The sequence below is a fragment of the Anabas testudineus genome, chromosome 16 (genome assembly GCF_900324465.2).
Source record: "Anabas testudineus chromosome 16, fAnaTes1.2, whole genome shotgun sequence".
NCBI classification, from domain to species: Eukaryota; Metazoa; Chordata; class Actinopteri; order Anabantiformes; family Anabantidae; genus Anabas; species Anabas testudineus.
Genome location: NC_046625.1, coordinates 5959402 through 5976655, shown reverse-complemented (window position 1 = coordinate 5976655; position 17254 = coordinate 5959402). Strand labels below are relative to the sequence as shown.

The following is a 17254-nucleotide window of genomic DNA, read 5'->3' as shown; positions in this document are numbered from 1 at the left end:
AAAGTTATGATACCTTGCATTACACTTTACCCTAGGTATTACGTAGACAGCTTCAGTTCATTTTAGGTTAAATAATCTTATTGTCTGAGTTCGACTGCTTGGTTAAAATGTTGTAAATAAGTTAAAATAAATGTTTTGTGTGATCACAGATTTGCATTTTAGTGTAAAATGCTACTTAAGGTTAACTACAGTGGGATTTCCTGAGAAAGTGGCCAAAGAATCGTAGTGTGTAAAGTATCAATACATGTTGTTGTGCTGAGCGCCACTCCCCAGACAAATCTCCCAACAGCTGCGCGTTCCACTCAGAAACACCACAAGTCAGACGTGTCCGAGTTGTTGGATTATCACCACTGATCCTTCAATGCTGGTAAAACCTTAATATGCTTCTCCATCAATTTCAAAACAATAAGCGATTATTAGTAATGGACTAGAAGTAAAATATTAACCCAATAATATAAATACACTAACAACTGTGTCCTGTTTGTTTTTCTTCCAGAAAAGAAAGACGCTGTATGCTGATCATCACTTTGAGCTTCAAGGTAAAAACTTAAATCATACTTTTTTTTAAATGCAATTTTATTTTTAGATTTAATGCAAGTGCATTGACTTGAGTGTTTATTATATTTATATTAATGTTTCATTGTGGTATTGATACATTCACCTCACAGTTGCCTTGAACCCTTTTTTGAATATTCATTCACTCACTTTTACTTTGATATCAAAATAGTTTCCCTCCTAAAAACAGTGATCAGAATTTCTATCTATTCTGTGTGAAAAAAGCCTACATGACACGTAATCACAAATTAAAATTCACTGATGTCTCTTTGTGTAGGATCATCAGTGACAGAAAAGCATGACAGGTGCTCTAAAGGTTTTCTTCATGTGCTGTCTACTTCAGGGTAAGTTATTCTGCATCGGGTCATGATGTGGATATGGGAACCTTTGGGAATTTCATGGTTTTCTGCATTCATTTGTATGTGTGTATATTTCTTTTTTTAATTAGTCACTTTTTTTTCCATTTCACTTTAGGTAGCTCATGCCAGCACTGGGCAGCCTTCATGCCTCAGACCATAGAGGGGCTGAGTGGATCCTGTGTGATCATCCCCTGCACTTTCAGCTTGCCCTCAGAGTGGGATCAACATTTGGATGATTCGTGTAAAGTCATCTGGAAGAGAGGGAGCTGGAGCCGAACACAGGTGTTTGATTCCAGCCTCACCGGAGCAAGTACAAGCTTAAACATCCTGCAGGGGAACCTGACTGGGGTTCTGCACGAGAAGGACTGCACCACCATCTTCAACAACCTGCCGTCCAACCATTATGACAACTACTACATCAGGCTGCAGTGTGACAACTTGCTGAAATTCAACTTTCAAACCAGTGTCCTTATCACCGCTCAAGGTTTGTGTTATTTCGCGATACTTTTACACATGTAAAGCCACATTTAATTACTCTTTGTCACTTGATCCTCGTTTTCAGATTCACTGCCTAGACCTGTTCTAACTCCATCCAGGCTGGAGGTGGAAGAAGGAACTCCAGTGAGATTAAACTGCTCCGCTGTTGCTCCTTGTCCCATTCTGCCTCCAGTTCTGACATGGACGCCCAGTATAGGTGACACTGAAGAGACCACAGAAACTCAATCTGTGTCCTCTGTTATGAACTTCACGGCCTCATACGTCCATAATGGACAGAAGATCTCCTGCACCACCCTCTACAACAGACAAGCTGACAACAGGGACCTCCTGTATGAAAAAAGTGTGACCCTACATGTTCTTTGTGAGTAGGTTTTTGTTCATTATGACATGGGCTGAAACATCTATTTAGTTTTGGGCATCCGACATTAACTAGGATGATTCTTTGAATGATCAGTTTGACCATTAACCTCTGCAAAGTGTTCAGATCGTTTCTAAATTAACACCTCAGTAGTATTTCCAACTGTAGAGTTACATATAAACATACCATAATCCAACTGTACTCTGTTTTTATCCGTGATTTGGTGCAATGAAAATATTGTTTAAATATCTAGTCCCTTGTCCCAGCAAATGGTTGACGTGTGCAAACGACAGATCCTGAGATTGCGAATAGGATCTATGGAAATAAGGTTCATTTAAAAGTGCTCATTTCCTTTCCCGTTCTGCATTGAAGTGGGGCTTGTTTGCAAATGGAACAGCGAACGAGTTATAATATTCTAACATGATCAAAGACAAAAAAAATTATCAAACACAATCAGACAAAACTACTGTTTTGTTACACCAGCACATCTAATTCTGAAAAACGCATGAAAGCAGTGATTGTGAATCAGGGTTATTCAATCAAATACTGATTTCTGAATGGTCTTTAGTGAAAACATTATCACCACTTTGTTTACAAGTGAATATATATTTTTTTAATTTCTAAATAATAATTATTCAAATTCTACAAACACTGCATCACTGTTATTTTCATGTGTTATCTTTTTCTTTCTTTATCTATTTTCTAAATAACATATTTTATTTGGAATTTAGGAGAAATATTGTCAGCAGTCCACAAAAATGAAATATTTCACTTATTTATATTTTCAAACTTCTCTTGCAGATCCTCCAAATAACACATCTGTCATCTACCCTGGTCCTGTGACAGAGGGCAGTTCTGTGACTCTGACGTGCAACACTAATGCAAATCCACCTGTGGACAGCTACGCCTGGTACAAAGTGGACGGAGATGAGGTGGCACTAGTGGGTTCCAAGAAGAGGCTTTCCACCACAGTGTCAGAGGTCGACAGCCAGTTTTACTGCAAAGTCAGTAACAAATATGGAGCCCAGAACTCATCCATCACTCATATAGACGTACAGTGTAAGTCAGACAGCAACAGAAACAAAAACAAATGTACAAATACTAAACAAAACACGGACTGAACCCATTCTTTGTTTTTCTAGTTCCTCCTAAGGGCACGGAGGTAATTGTCGATCCCGCAGGTCCAATACTGGAGGGCAGCTCCGTTTCTCTGTTCTGTAGGAGCCGAGCCAACCCATCTGTGAGCAACTACACCTGGTACAGAGATGATGAGGAGGATAAGGAGCATGGACCGACCCTAGTTATAAGTTTAGCCGACCAAAGACATAGTGGGGACTATCACTGTGAAGCAAAAAATGACCTGGGGGAGGAAATTTCAGCACTGACTGAGCTGGACGTTCAATGTAAGTTTAGCACAGTAAAGACACTGATTTACACTGATAACAAACGGCACACATGAGTTTTTCCAGTGTGCTCATTTGCTGAATATGGCTCTACTGTACCACGAGTCCAGCTGTGCTCACCCAAACATGATGTGGGGCCAAGACTCGGCCACAGAGAGCACACTACAGCGTCTGGACCATGAACAGTAAAGCATTGTCTTGTTGCGTGACTCCTTCATGACTGAGCTCTGCAGTGTGTCCACATGTGTGCCAGTGTGTTAATTTGTGTAGATGTTTTGTTTGGTTTGTCTTTATTGAGATGTCATTTCCAAACACAGATAACGAAGAGGTTGTCTCTCAGTTTATGAGAAAACAAATCTAAATTGTACATAGATTTTATCTTAACCGTGTAAGCATTTACAGCAAAGGAATCCAGTTTTGTCTTTATGCATGATCTCTAAACATACGACAAGACCATATTCAGAAGCAGTTTCCAGTTGTCCTTTTTTAAAAGTTTTTTTTTGTTGTATTAAACCAAATCACTTCACCTCAAAACAATCAACAATCAAATCTAAAAAAGTAATTTGTTGGAGTTGAAGCTGCATTTGCCAAACATTAATGGTTTTGGATGCAGTACTAATTAGCTATTATCTTTTCAGATCCCCCTAAGAACACCTCAGTGTTGGTTGACCCCTCTGGTCCGGTGCTTGATGGTAGCTCTGTGACTCTGACCTGCACGAGCATCGGCAATCCAGCAGTGGTTAACTTCACCTGGTTCAGAGTGGTCGAAGGACATATGGAGTTTGTGGGCTCAGAGCGAGACTTCACCTTCAATGTGACCAAACTCTCAGGGGATCAGTACTACTGTCAGGCTCTGAATGTCCACGGATCTGAATACTCAGAGCCTCCAAATATTGATGTCACATGTGAGATGTATTTATTTATTTCTAATTATTAATTATTCATTTCAATATTTTTTCCCAGTGAGATTTGGTCAAGCATGCATAAAAAGCTAAATCTTCTCTCTTTTTTGCAGTTGCTCCAGAAATCCTGCCCTCGTCCCGCTGTGTCAATATTTTATCCCAGATCCGATGTACCTGTGACAGCCAGGGGAACCCGCCTCCATCTCTGGTTTGGGAGTTGGCTGGGGAGCCTGTAAATCACTCTGCTGACATCCCGATCAGGGAAGTTCCCCTGGGCAACATGCAAATAAGGAGCCTCATCACCATGTACCACTGGCAGGAAGACATGCCCTCTCTGGTCTGCTTCAGCACCAATTCCCTGGGCTCTGATAGTCTGAGGTTCAATGTGTCCTCCAGTGAAACTCAGCTAGGTACGTGAATCTGTATGATGCTTCATTTGCTTTGGCTTTTCTTTCACATAAATCGGCTGTTTCGGGTTTTATTGAGTGATTTGGTTTGCGGGGGCTTTTCAGGTCTCCATGCTGTGTCTCTGTTGATCGGTTCTGCAGCGGGGGCACTGGGGATGTTGCTGCTGTGTGTCCCGCTGCTGCTCTTCATTTGCAGGTGAGGAACATAGAAAAGACAGAACTAATGCCAGTGTTAAAAGAATGTTGTGGACACTGGTTGGAAAGAAGAGTAAAGTGACTCTGACATCATGAGCACTCATGTTTATTCCTGATCACTGCTATCGTAAGATGGATAGATGATGAAATGTTCCCATATTAAAAATTCTTTTTGTGTTGCTTTTAGGAAAAGGAGAGGGAGCCTTTCACTCAACAAGGAACTGATCACTAATGAGGTGAGTTAATGCCCTATATAAATGTCTGTATAAAATAGGTGGAAGCTTAAAAATACACGTATCTTACACAAAGACTTGCAACAGAAAAATGGCAAACAAGTGCTGCATACCCAAACAAGTGGAGATGTCAAATTTTGTTGGGTAAAGAAAAGTAAGTTTCTTCACATAACTGAACAAATTGCTCTTATTTCCCCAAAGGCCAAAGTTGAGATCCTCCAGGCAAAGTCAGCGGGTGAGCTGAAGGATGAAGAAATTTGAGACCAGACCTCCAAGACAGCATGTGCTGTGAACTGTCTGGACTCCGGTGGAAACACAAGAGGAGAAACAAAGAAGGAAGCAGCAGCTTCAAAAGCTCATTTTGGACAAGAGAAAGATGTTTGTGGTGAGGTCAGTTACAAATTGATGGCTTAGCTGGTGCAGTTCACCTCCTGACTTTTACTTTATTTTATTAATTGTAGAAAAGTAACGTAAAACCTTTGTGCAAGATTCAAAAAGGATGTTTTGAAAAAATAACTTTTTATTGATAAGTTTGTTTAGTTTTTTCAAAAAAATACATACATACATGTTTGAGCTTATTTATGAAAATACTTTTTTCTGGCACCAGAGTGGCTTTTAAAACCAGGCATTTAGGAAAACACATTGTAAACATACATACATTGAAAAGAAGCCTCAGTAAAGGGATTACAGCACAGCTTTTACAAAATGACACCTATTGAGCAGCATTGCGTTCAGACCTCACAATAATATTAAAACTATAGTACATTTAGTCACTTTTTTTTTTTTTTATAAATTTAACTCAAATCTAACCAGAATATTGACACATTTATATTTAAGTGCTGTTTTGTTTCAAACCGTCACTTCCCTCATGTTTGGAACTTGTTGCTGCACAGCCATGAAAGCAGAAATACACTTTTAAAACAGTACCATATGTAATAAAAAAACTACAAACCCGAAATTTATAGTTGACAAAATATCTTAGGCAGAAGATAGCTGTGTACATAACAACACAAGTAGGTTAAGAACTTAAGTCTTAAATCAGATTTTGATGTCGGAGTACTGAATCTCATCTTCGCCAGAGCTAGTGCTGCTGGAGTCACTGCTGGATCGCTGATGCCCTGGGTTTGCAGTGAAGGTTACCTGTGCATAGTTGAGCTGTACGTCATCGTCACTGGTATCTGTGTCATCATCGAATGGATATGGATATGGAGGGTTGGCTGCATGTGTGGCATTGATGTTCTCATAGTCTGTTAGGCAATCCTGTTTATTCGAGGATAAATCAAGATTATCAGAAAAACAGAATGGTCTAGTTGGTCTGGTTTTTGGTCTACTGTAATCAACCACAAGTAAACACTGCTATAGTATATTGTAACTTGACATATGGAATGAAAGATCTCTGTGTCTGACCTTTGAATTTGGCTTTTCCCTGGACACCTTAGCATACACAGCATCTTCTGCCGGTTTAGCTTGTGTGTTTCTAGAGAAACAAAAAATATTGCCATACATTTTCCATATAATAGTCTTTTTTTTGTATTATATGCAAAACAAATACTCACTTTTGCAAATCCACAGTGTGTCCACCTGGGGGTCCTGTGGGTTTTTGTGCATTAGGAGCCTGAACAAATGCAGACAGAGGACATGAGTGAATGTACAGAAGCAAATGAATCAGTTCATTCATGCTTTCAAATGGATGCTGCAGGTCATCATTTAATTAATGGCTGCAAAATACTGAATGATTACTGTACTGACAGCTGTTGACAGAAAAAACAGTGAGGGAAGTGCTACAGATCGTTGAAAGACACATCCGCCCTTTTTCAAATAGAGCAATAGAAAAAAAAGTCATTTTAGAAAACGGAAGCCAATGCGTGCATAGTAGTTCTGTAAACACTCAAGTGTTAAAGTGAAATTGTTGAGTCCATGAATACTGAAAAACGCTGTTACACAAGTTACTGAGATAAATTATATTTGCTGTGTATAAGTACTGTTGCCATTTTAGGTAATAAAAATTTCAGCATTATAATCAAAATAATTACTTTTTCTAAAATTTTTACTTTGTAGTATATTTCAGTTGACGTGTAGGTTGTGAAACCTTTAGAAAAGTAGAAAGACATCACTGGGGTATTTCCGTGAAACAGCAATGCAGCAGAGGTGTAAATATCCTGTGTTGTGGTTAATAGACTAAATAGGCCTTAATAACAGTTTTCTACAATTTCTCGGTAGCACATGTCATCAGATCTTATCTGCCTGGTAAACAACCACAGCTTACAACTCATGGCTTCAACATAGTGTTTCTTATATCTGAGTTCTTTTGACTTTAAATCTCTCTGCAGATCCACAGACATTTCATGAGGCAGGTGGAGTAGTAGGTGTAGTAGTATTTATGATAAGAACCTGTATAAAACCGTTTGTGCACCTTTAATAATGGTTAATATACTGTGATTTCACTGAATTAAGACTGGTATGTCCAAATGTCTAACGTGAGTTATTTAATATTTATATTAACATTTCCTTTTGTATTTTCATTTAATGACATGCATTTTGTCCTGTGGCAGGTGTTGCCATACTGTTTATATTTTTCTTTGTATAAGTGTAAAATAAATAAAATACTGGTCACAAACTTTAGTTCTCTCTGACACATTTGCTTTCATGTGTTCTTTTCTTAAAAAAAAAAGTTGTTGTAAAGCTTTAAATTGGTTGACTCACCTGTTTTCGGGGGAAATTGATCATGCTGTAAACACAGCTTTTGTCGGATGCAGACCTGTGTGGAACAACAACACATTATGACAGGGAAGATTCATGATGCCATTCATGTCTGAAAGATCTGAAATGAATGCTTTGACTCAAGCATGAGCTGTAGCCCATCAAACCCTATCTTACAGAGTGTTCCTTGTCTTGGGACATTGTCTGTGTGGCTGCTATCTTACGTGCTGTCTGGAGGAGGCTGACATCGCTGGGCCCCTGGATGATACGACTGTTCGGGCAAGAGGTCATCTCTGCTCCTGCAAGGCTCTGCCAAGACAGTCTCATGTATCAGATTCCCCCTCCTGGCATTGTTTGACCAACCCTGACACGTGCACACACACAGATATGCAATTTATGTCTGAATATGTTTAGTAAAGTCGTCCAAATGTTTGCACAAATGAGTCATTACCAGAATGCTAAAACAGGGTTGTGAAGTCCCTTGTGAAGTTTGTTGTTTCTTCTTCCTGTACCTGAAAACAACAAAAATCCAATTATACATGTCAATCTGTGATTTTTCCTTTTTTAATCAAAACTATGCCTATGTCTAACTATTCATACCTTACCTGTAAACTACAAAAGCTATGAGAATAATGAACAGGATAAGAAACAGGCACAGTAAGATCTTCAAAATCTTCATAAAGCTTCCTGTGGTTAAAAGAGACAAGGTGTTGGTACACACACACAAAGTCAACAAGAAGCACAGTGTCAAACTGCTGTGATTCTATCAGAGGGAATATATTTTGTTAAGTCTGATATCCTGCATTGCATATTCAGCACATAACCAGACTTCTTCTTCTCTTTCATGACTGTGAAAATCACTCACCGTCAAAGAGGTGGACTGAAGCAGATTGTTGTTTATCTATTTCATTTGTTGCAACGCAGTAGTAGACTCCAGGTTGGTCTGAGTTCACTGTGTAGATCTGACCATTATGCACTTCTGTATGTGTTTTTGCATTCTTTTCCTCCTTGTACCATAAATACTTGGTGGCTGCTGGATAGCACCAAGTGCTGCAGTTAAGCTCAACATAGCTCATCCCATTACTGGACTGCTTTTCTGTTGATTGAATGATCTTTGTGTATTTTGGACCATCTAAAAAGGGGAATTCAAGAGAAACACAAATTAGACAAAATTATGTTGTCAATATCTTTGTCAAAGATCATACAAAAAGGGCTGCATAAATTAAATGATAATAGTGGATGTGGATTCCACGACAACATCATCTTAAAATTCGTCAAATGGTAGCTTAAGGCCTCTGAGGCCAAATTAAACACCTCAACAATATGTCTACTAATTACACTTTTTTTAGTTCTCATAAGAATGGACAATAAATTGCTGTGGCAAATTAAAATATGTTTATAATGTCTTGTTCTTTTCTGGTTGGAGAGGTAAATCCTACATTATCCATTTGTTCCCAGGCTGTCCAATAAATATAATTATTTTTTATATAAAATATGCATTTATGCATTTTATTTTGTCCCATTCACACACCACCATGATTGTATCAGTCTACTCACACTTGACTTTGATATCGAATTCCTGCGATTGTCCTGTTCCAATTTCATTTTTAGCTGCACACCTGTACAGTCCACTGTCAGAGGGACCAGCAGACTTTACAGAGAAATTCGTTGAACTCGAGCGAAATATTTCCTTCCCATCCTTTGTCCAGGTGAAAGTGCTAACTCGTGGGAAGGACTTGGCAATGCAGCAAAGTTTCAATGGGTTATTTTCAACAACGGTAGATTCAGATTGAATCATCACGTCTTTGGGAACATCTACAGTTACAGAGAAAAAGAAAAAAAAAAGTGTCAGATCATGTCATTGCATAGAAATCATAATCATCAAATTCACATTTTCCTATATACTATAGGTTGGTGGTGGACTTGAATACAATAACATGCACACCTGTAAAATAATAAATACACTCCAATGAATGACTTCCCTAAAACCTTAAAACAATTCAGGCCACCAGGAGGGGGCGATTGATTGGTGATTCACTGCTTGAGAATTACTGTGACTTAAATATGAAGAAATACCACACAACAGAATTACTCGACTAAATGCTGCATTAATATATTTGACTTAAAGTGGCCATGTTATTAAAAGAACGGGTCCCCGAAGTCCCAAATTGTTCCTGTACATTTTCATGTTGAAAAAACGTGTAGATCATAGTGAGTTGCAGGTTTAATACTTTTTCTGAGTGTCTTACAGTTTTATTCCAAAACTAAAATAAACGTGAATACAGCTCTGCACAACCCTGCAGGAAGGATTTTCTGTAAACGTAACTTATGCACAGGTTTTTTTTCCTTCTGCCTGTACCGAGTGTGTGTGAAACCAATGGTCAAAGACACAACCCCGAACCTGGATGCATGAAATGTCTATAATGTAGATCAGTGACAGCTCAGAGACAATATTAACTGCAAAAGGTAATTCAGGACTAATTCAGGTAATTTAGGACTAATTCAATTCAGGACTGCCAAACATACCAAAAAAATTGTGATTTCCATGGGATATGTAGGTTTTAATTAGATAGGGTTCTAAATTTTGCCTTAATTGATTGTTAATTGATATTTGGTTCTTGACTTGTGAATTAAGTTTTAAGAAGCACAGAGTGACTGGACGCAGCAGACACATGAAACCACTTTAAAATGGTGTCAGATAAACATGATACTACCATAAAAATGCTTTCAAAAGTTTCATATGAGGTCTCTGGAACATCTTAAATGTCCCACTGAGAAATTTGCGTGAAATGTCTTTTGCTCTAGATTCTGAGAGAAGCTAGCGTTAGCCACATTAGCCCTTTAGCATTAGTCTGCAGCTAATTTCGCTATATTCAACAAGCTAACCTAGTAAGACAAACAGTGTTGGTAACACTTACATGTTTTAGACTTTGAATAAAAACATCTTCAGGTCTCAGACAGACAGAATCTGTCAGAGTCTGTTTTTAAACTTCAGTCTTAAAGTGAATCCAATGAAAATGAACTTCACACAAATTGTGAGAACAGCCCCGTCAAAAACAATTAAATCCTGTTTGTTCAGGTTATGAGAGGATGTGAAGAAGAAAAGAGACTTCTGTGTTCATCCAAACACCCAATAAATCAGCTGTGTCCGCGCTTTGTGCTGTTTTGTTTGATTTAGGAAGTGAAACAATGGCGGACTGCGAGGTCGTGGGCGGTGCTTAGACCGAGCCTGAGCAGGGATTGGGCCGTTTTAATTAGATCAATTAAGGACAGGTAAATGTGAAAAGCAGGAAGTGTTTACCTGACGTGTGTCCACGTGCACCAGAGAGTCAAATACAGTATGTGTACAAAAATGAGCATCTTAAGTTTTCTGTTTGTTAGAGGAATTACTGTGATTTAAGAATTTATGTCATTGTAGCTGTTCTACACTACAAAAAGACATGAATGCAGCTGTTACGTAGTTTATCTATAGCAATGCCTCACTTTTACTGTGATACAGAGAAAATGCGATTAACTTGATGTGAAAGTTAGGTTTTGATATGATCTGTCTGATTAGTAAAAGACAATGCAGCGTTTAACTACTCACATTTCACCACCAACTTCATCGCTGTGCTGTCTATTAAACCTTCACTGTTTTGGGCTTTGCAGATATACAATCCAGCATCGTTTGAAGTTACATTAAACCTGTGGAGGAGATTGTTGGAGTTTTCCCAGTAATCATGAAATAAATGCCAAGATGACAATTGAGTATTTGCTTTGGAACTCCTCCATAAGGTGAGCTTTGATGGTGGGAAGCTTTCAACAGTGCAGCTGATGGTGATGGTTTTATTTTCTGTGACCTCAGTAGTCATCGACAGCTCAGGTTTGGTGGGTGGATCTGTGGAGAGGAAACATATGAGAGGGATTTTTCAACCTATTTTTCAGCACCAGCACATGAACAGATTGAGTGAATATCTGTCCTGAAAGCTCGGAAAAATCATTATAAAGAGATTTTGGAGTGATAGCATGAACCAGCCAGGTTCAAATGCAGAATAGTGTGATTACTTACACAGTACTCGTATGCACACTTCGTCACTATTTTCTCCTGTATCGATGCTGTTGGTGGCGTTGCACATATAACATGCTTCATCTGTTTTTTGTACCTTCTCTAACTGTAAGACATTTCTATGTGTTGTGGTGGATGTCCACTGTGAGGAGTCAGCTTTTTTGTTGACGCTGTAACGGTACCAAGAGTATGTTGTTGGGGGAGGATAGGCATCAGTGTTACAGGTGAATCTTAGGGAATGTTCAATTTTTACTCTTGAATCAGATTCACTGGTGGAAAGTGTTGTCCTCCTTGGGTGGTCTGAAAGGAAGAAACGACTGTTAGTACACTTTCTTTAATGATACAGTTTATCTGACATCATCAGCTCATATCAGACATACATAGAGCACAAAGTGTAAAAACTTACATTCAACCTTGATTTCAAGTGGCTTTGATGTTCCAGCACCCACAGAGTTTATTGCTTGACATTTATAGTTTCCTCTGTCCTCAGGTTTTATTACTGTATTTATCATATCATTCTGCTGTCCACTAATCAATACTCCATCTTTAAACCATTTGTAGGTCTTAGGTTGTGGATTGCTTCTCTTCACATTACAGCTTAAAGTCATTGTATCTCCTTCTTTGAAGGCAGATTTAGTTGGAGTCATCTTTATCTCAACATCGGGGGCATCTAAAACGGAACATTTTAATATTTGTTAAGCTTACAATGACATGGCACTAAAATACGGAACAGCAAGACAAATGCCAACCATAACATTTTCATTAAAAAAGAATGTTTAAAAATACAATGGCAACATTATTAAAATTACAGCTGTGTTAAAAGGGGTTCAGTTATGGAAAATCACATTAACACCACATTCATTCATTTTAGTAAAAACTAAAGTACTCACATGTAACATTAATAGTTATTGGGTTTGATTTATTTTTTCCATGTGTGTTTGTGGCTTCACAATAGTAATCTCCATTTTGTGTTTCTTTAATTGATGTGAAGTTCAACTCTGATCCCGTGGTGTTTGGGAACAAGTCAACACCTTCTTTTTTAAACCAGGTAAAGGTGGGTTTTGGACGTCCTTTGGCAGAGCAAGTCAGAGTCACAGAATCACGTTCCTTGATAACGTCAGAGCTTTTTGTGGCCAATGTGTTTTTAGGAGAATCTGTGTCAACAAATTCAAAACAAGTTCAGTGAAAACATGAAAATCACATATAACTACAAATGTAGTCATATAGATTTTGATTTCTGCCTCAATAATGAACAGACATCATGCTTTTAAGGGGAAATGTAATTAATGTAATTGTAATTCAGGTGTAAAGAAACAGTTGTGAACGTATTTAAGTAGTACTATTTTAAAAGAAGCTGCTTAGTGCTGCTGGTTCATAAATGGATCATTATGAGAATCATAATGTTGTAGTAAATAATAACAATAAATAATAGTTGATGTGAATAAAGTCTCTGCTTCCAAACTTACATTCCACGGTAATGCTGACATTTTGGATCATATATTTGTCCTTGTTATCCAGTGTTTGACATGAAAACTCCTTCCCATCATCCTCCCAGTTGACTGGGATGCTGACTGTTTTGCTTTTATATGGGGTATTGCTTTGTAAGAGATTTGAAGGGTCTATTGAGTGCAGCAGTGATAGATCTTTGTCTATTGGATCTATTTGTAGGTCTGAGGAACATGAGTGTAAAGTGGAGCATCGGAGTGTTATCGTCCCACTTTCATTCACAACAGGTGGCTTCTCAAAACTGATCGGACATGGATTTTCTAAAAAATGTGAAAGAAGAAAAATAAATGGTTAATTAACCTTATATGTAGAACTACAGTAGTAAGTTATAATAGTTTGTAAAAGGATTATTTTAAAGTTTGAATATTTACAGCTGAGCAGAGCTTTAGCAAAACTGCTGCCAATCCAACATCCAGTAATAAACTTTTGATGATGCAGAATCCCAAACAAAATTTCTCAACATTACAAATGAATTCTCACAGTATCACAAATGTTACTTCAAAATATAAAAACAATGAATTATTATATTACTATATACTATTATTATTATATACTGCATCCAACATCCAATAGAAATACTGGGCGACTTCTATGATGACTGTGTTACAACAGTATGAGTTACTTTTTCTGACATGAAACATTTATTTTCAGAATGCTATATTTCTAGCTTGAAAAGAAATTCTACATTTAATTTATCAATATATTTATTATATTATCAATACTTAACCAAATAACCTGACAATAAACAGAATTTCACTGTTTTGGTCTTCGTACATACCTTTAACTGTGAGGGTAACATTTTTTTTAGTTACCCAGTTTTTCTTGTTGGGGCCTATAAATCTGAAAGAATACTGTCCACTGTCATTTTTTCTGAGGTTGCAGATTAAAACACTGCACAGTGGCTTTTCTGGAGTTGACAAACTCTTCCAATCTGAAGATGAAGAGCCAACATATTGCACTCTGCCTGCAAAATCTGGACTGACAGGACGTGTTAGGTTATTCGTGCTGTAAATGATGGTGGCAGTAAAATTCTTGTGAGCATCTATCCATTGTGCATCCTTCATCCAAAACCAGTATGCATCATCAGCAGGAACTGATCTTGTGACTCTACATTTAATTTCAATACAGGATCCTTCTATGGCACTCAGCTCACTGTCGTCCAGTTTAAAGGGGGCTGATTCTTCACAAGAAATATCTGTGGTGGTGAAAACACAAATGGAAAAATCAGGTACTAGATATGACATTTATGTAAATTATGTTTAGAGCAAACTTTGCAGTACAAATAAATATTGAAATACCTACTTTTTATCAGGGTCAGAAATACCAAGCAGCCAACTGTATGAAAGTTCATTGTCATGTAGGAAAAAAGCTTGAAATCTGAAACCAAAAACAATACAGTGTGTGCTGTATGTGGACATCTTAAGACTCCAGAATCTTTACTGTAAACTGCTTAGTTACCAAAAAAGCTTCATTATTTTCAATGCAAATCAGCCAGTCTCAAGATTTATCTTCCTCTTTTTTTGTCACTTTTCTGACAGTTTTTTCTTCCTCATTTTAACATAGATGTGAGCTTGTAATGACTTTTGCCTGTGTCTAGATACAGCATGGTCCAAAACAAATATTATTTGTGTGATTATGTTTTAAAGTCTCAGGTGAAGGTTTTAAATTTCTTTTTTCCATAATAATGAAATTCATCATACACAACATGGTCAGACTGCAGTCTAATAATAGAAAAATATTACAATTAAATTAAGTGTTTCTAAAAGTTTCTATATCAGGTAAACACATTTTCACGCCACTCTAACACCCATACCATATATATATATATATATATATATTTATATATATATATATATATATATATATATATATATATATATATATATATATATATATATATATATATATAGTGTGTGTCTTCTTGTAGATCCAACAAGATGACTTTTACCAGGGGAAAATTAAAAACTACCAAAATTTCAAAACACTCCACTGAATCAAACCGCTTCTTCACAAACGACCACTTTCACTAGTTAATTTTACTGGTTAAATTTCACAAAAATTTAACAGAAATATAACCATTTTGAGTGACATAAACCTTTACTTGCAGAAATTACTTTTTGTTGAATTAGAAGGTCAAATACGAGCAGTATTTTAGAATGAAAGCAAAATAAGCTTGTTCTTACCTCAGAGGACCCACGTAAAACAGTCTCTAAAAAGCACCCCCTCTTCTAAACTGTGCTGGGAAAAGACACTTGAGTTGAGTTAAAATCTTAAAGAATTTGCATGCCCAATCATGCAAGCCAGAGAACACTATCTTTTATATATACGTACCGATGACAGTGATATACTTTTCCTTCGACTTGCCTGCTACACCTACAATTAGACATGCAGTTGAACTTCGTCTCACTTCCTCTTTTTAATGCTTTTGTTAATAGTGAAAGTCACTTCTCGGGGTATGTGGGGGATGTCTAATAAACAGGCACTAAGCAACATGCAGTACTTAACACTTATTTTCAGAATGTTTGCTTACAGTGAAGGGATTCCTTCAGTACATCATCAACAAACAGTGAAAAAGTATTAACAGATTTATAAAGTATTTTATAAATACTGCATTTCTTGTATCCCAAAACATCAAAGTTAATGTAAACCACACATGAACAGGAAACATCACAAAGAAAAAAAAAAAACGAACAAAAAAGGTTTGACATCATTTCTCCTCCCCAAGAGCAACAGCCGTTATCTTCTCAGCGTCTGCCGCCATTTCATCAATAGCGCCATTTAACGTTTGAAGCATGGCGGCAAAGGAGCGACTGGCGGAACGAGCATGTCTAGGCAGCGCCATCTCCACCAGCTTTGATGAAACTGTGGCCAAGTCCTTTTCTGCTGCCGCCAACCGTTTTTTAACTTCCCCTTTGCTGACCTCCACTGACAGTGCACAAGTCCGAAGTGCTTTGAGTCTTGCGGGTTCCACACCTCGCTGTTGAGCCAGTCGTTCAACAGATTCATCATCCAGGCACAGAGATAATTGTGCTTTTGTGAGGATACGCACTGCTACGCTTGAATCCACCATAGAGGCTACCAGGGGAACAGGAATAGCTGACATTCCACCAGAGAGTGAGGCGGCTGCCCATACTAGTGCTTTGAATGCCTCCTTTTTCTGGGTGACCAGGGTTGAGGTGAGTGCTGGCAGAGCCAAGAGAAGGGCGTGGGCTCGGATCTCTGGTAGGTCATTGCACATGTCCTCCAACAGAGCAGGAAAGTCAAACTTCTCCAAGGAGGATGGTCTGACCAGGTAGACTTTAGGTTTCTTCACACCCTGTGATGTTAGCATTTCCAGACAGAGTTTCTTCTTTTCTTCCAGACTCGTTTCTGTGTCTTTTCGTGAAGCTAAGAGAGTAAAGTACACTGTTTGCAGCTGCAGTGAACGGGCCTCTAAGAACACCTCCACACTGTTGGGTTGGGTTGTCTGTGTGAATACCATAAAGACAGCATTGTAGCGGAGGAACTTAACTCTATCCATGTATCCTTTGGGTTCAAACGGAGAGGTGGCTGGAACAGGTGGCAGGTCCCACAAGCGAAAGTCTGGGTGTTTAGGGTCAGGATAGCCTGCCACTTCCTCTGGGGCAACAGGGGATTGACACGGAGCTGCCCCTTCATCCCCAGGTCCAAGGCCACGGAGGGAGTTCAAGAAGCAGGCTTTTTCATCCCCTCTGTCCCCAACCACAGCTAAGTTGATCCTGCTGATCAGGAGATCCTCCACGGCATCCTTGACTTCTGATAACTTATTACTCTCTAAGGATTCTTTGAGGATCTCAAGGAGGTTTAAGCCTCTGAAAACATCAGCCATTTCTGTGAAAAGAACATTACAGTTATAATATAGAGTGAGTTTCCAAACAAAGGACTAAAACTGATCTACTTTAACAAACTGGATTGTAGAACGTACAGCTGCAGTAGTAAAATTATACTTACACATTGTTGCATCAGTATTTAAAATGCAGAGGGAATATTTTTCTGTAGAATGTCTACTTTACAATTTCTTTTTATACTTTCATTATACTTCTACTTTGGATTTCAATTGCAATACTTTTACCTG

General features: G+C 38.1%; 3 protein-coding genes across 4 annotated transcripts; 1 reads left to right on the top strand and 2 right to left on the bottom strand.

The window, feature by feature from the left end:
• The first annotated feature begins 462 nt into the window (after positions 1-462).
• LOC113169530 (B-cell receptor CD22-like) lies at positions 463-5249 on the top strand. The gene is made up of 11 exons (XM_026371003.1): positions 463-539; positions 833-899; positions 1030-1398; positions 1477-1773; positions 2572-2829; positions 2913-3173; positions 3812-4078; positions 4189-4485; positions 4588-4678; positions 4865-4913; positions 5112-5249. The coding sequence occupies exons 2-11, from the start codon at positions 854-856 to the stop codon at positions 5169-5171; spliced, it is 1995 nt and encodes a 664-aa protein (XP_026226788.1). The 5' UTR covers positions 463-539; positions 833-853; the 3' UTR covers positions 5172-5249.
• Positions 5250-5926: 677 nt separating this feature from the next.
• On the bottom strand, positions 5927-15656 carry si:dkey-24p1.1 (uncharacterized protein LOC556718 homolog). Of its 2 annotated transcripts, XM_026371002.1 has the most exons (18): positions 15493-15656; positions 15345-15399; positions 14464-14538; positions 13940-14356; positions 13122-13421; positions 12546-12809; positions 12062-12325; positions 11659-11955; positions 11197-11487; positions 9168-9425; positions 8476-8742; positions 8216-8297; positions 8062-8122; positions 7835-7974; positions 7614-7668; positions 6467-6525; positions 6318-6387; positions 5927-6170 (listed from the first exon to the last, which is right to left on the bottom strand). In XM_026371002.1, the coding sequence occupies exons 3-18, from the start codon at positions 14516-14518 to the stop codon at positions 5949-5951; spliced, it is 3102 nt and encodes a 1033-aa protein (XP_026226787.1). In that variant the 5' UTR covers positions 14519-14538; positions 15345-15399; positions 15493-15656; the 3' UTR covers positions 5927-5948. The 2 variants fall into 2 exon arrangements, with proteins under 2 accessions (XP_026226787.1, XP_026226786.1); XM_026371001.1 differs by lacking the exons at positions 15345-15399; positions 15493-15656 and having other exon boundaries at positions 14464-14658.
• A 212-nt stretch (positions 15657-15868) lies between these two features.
• Positions 15869-17078, bottom strand: irgq2 (immunity-related GTPase family, q2). Its single transcript, XM_026372736.1, has one exon. The coding sequence runs from the start codon at positions 17006-17008 to the stop codon at positions 15869-15871; it is 1140 nt and encodes a 379-aa protein (XP_026228521.1). The 5' UTR covers positions 17009-17078.
• Positions 17079-17254: the final 176 nt, after the last annotated feature.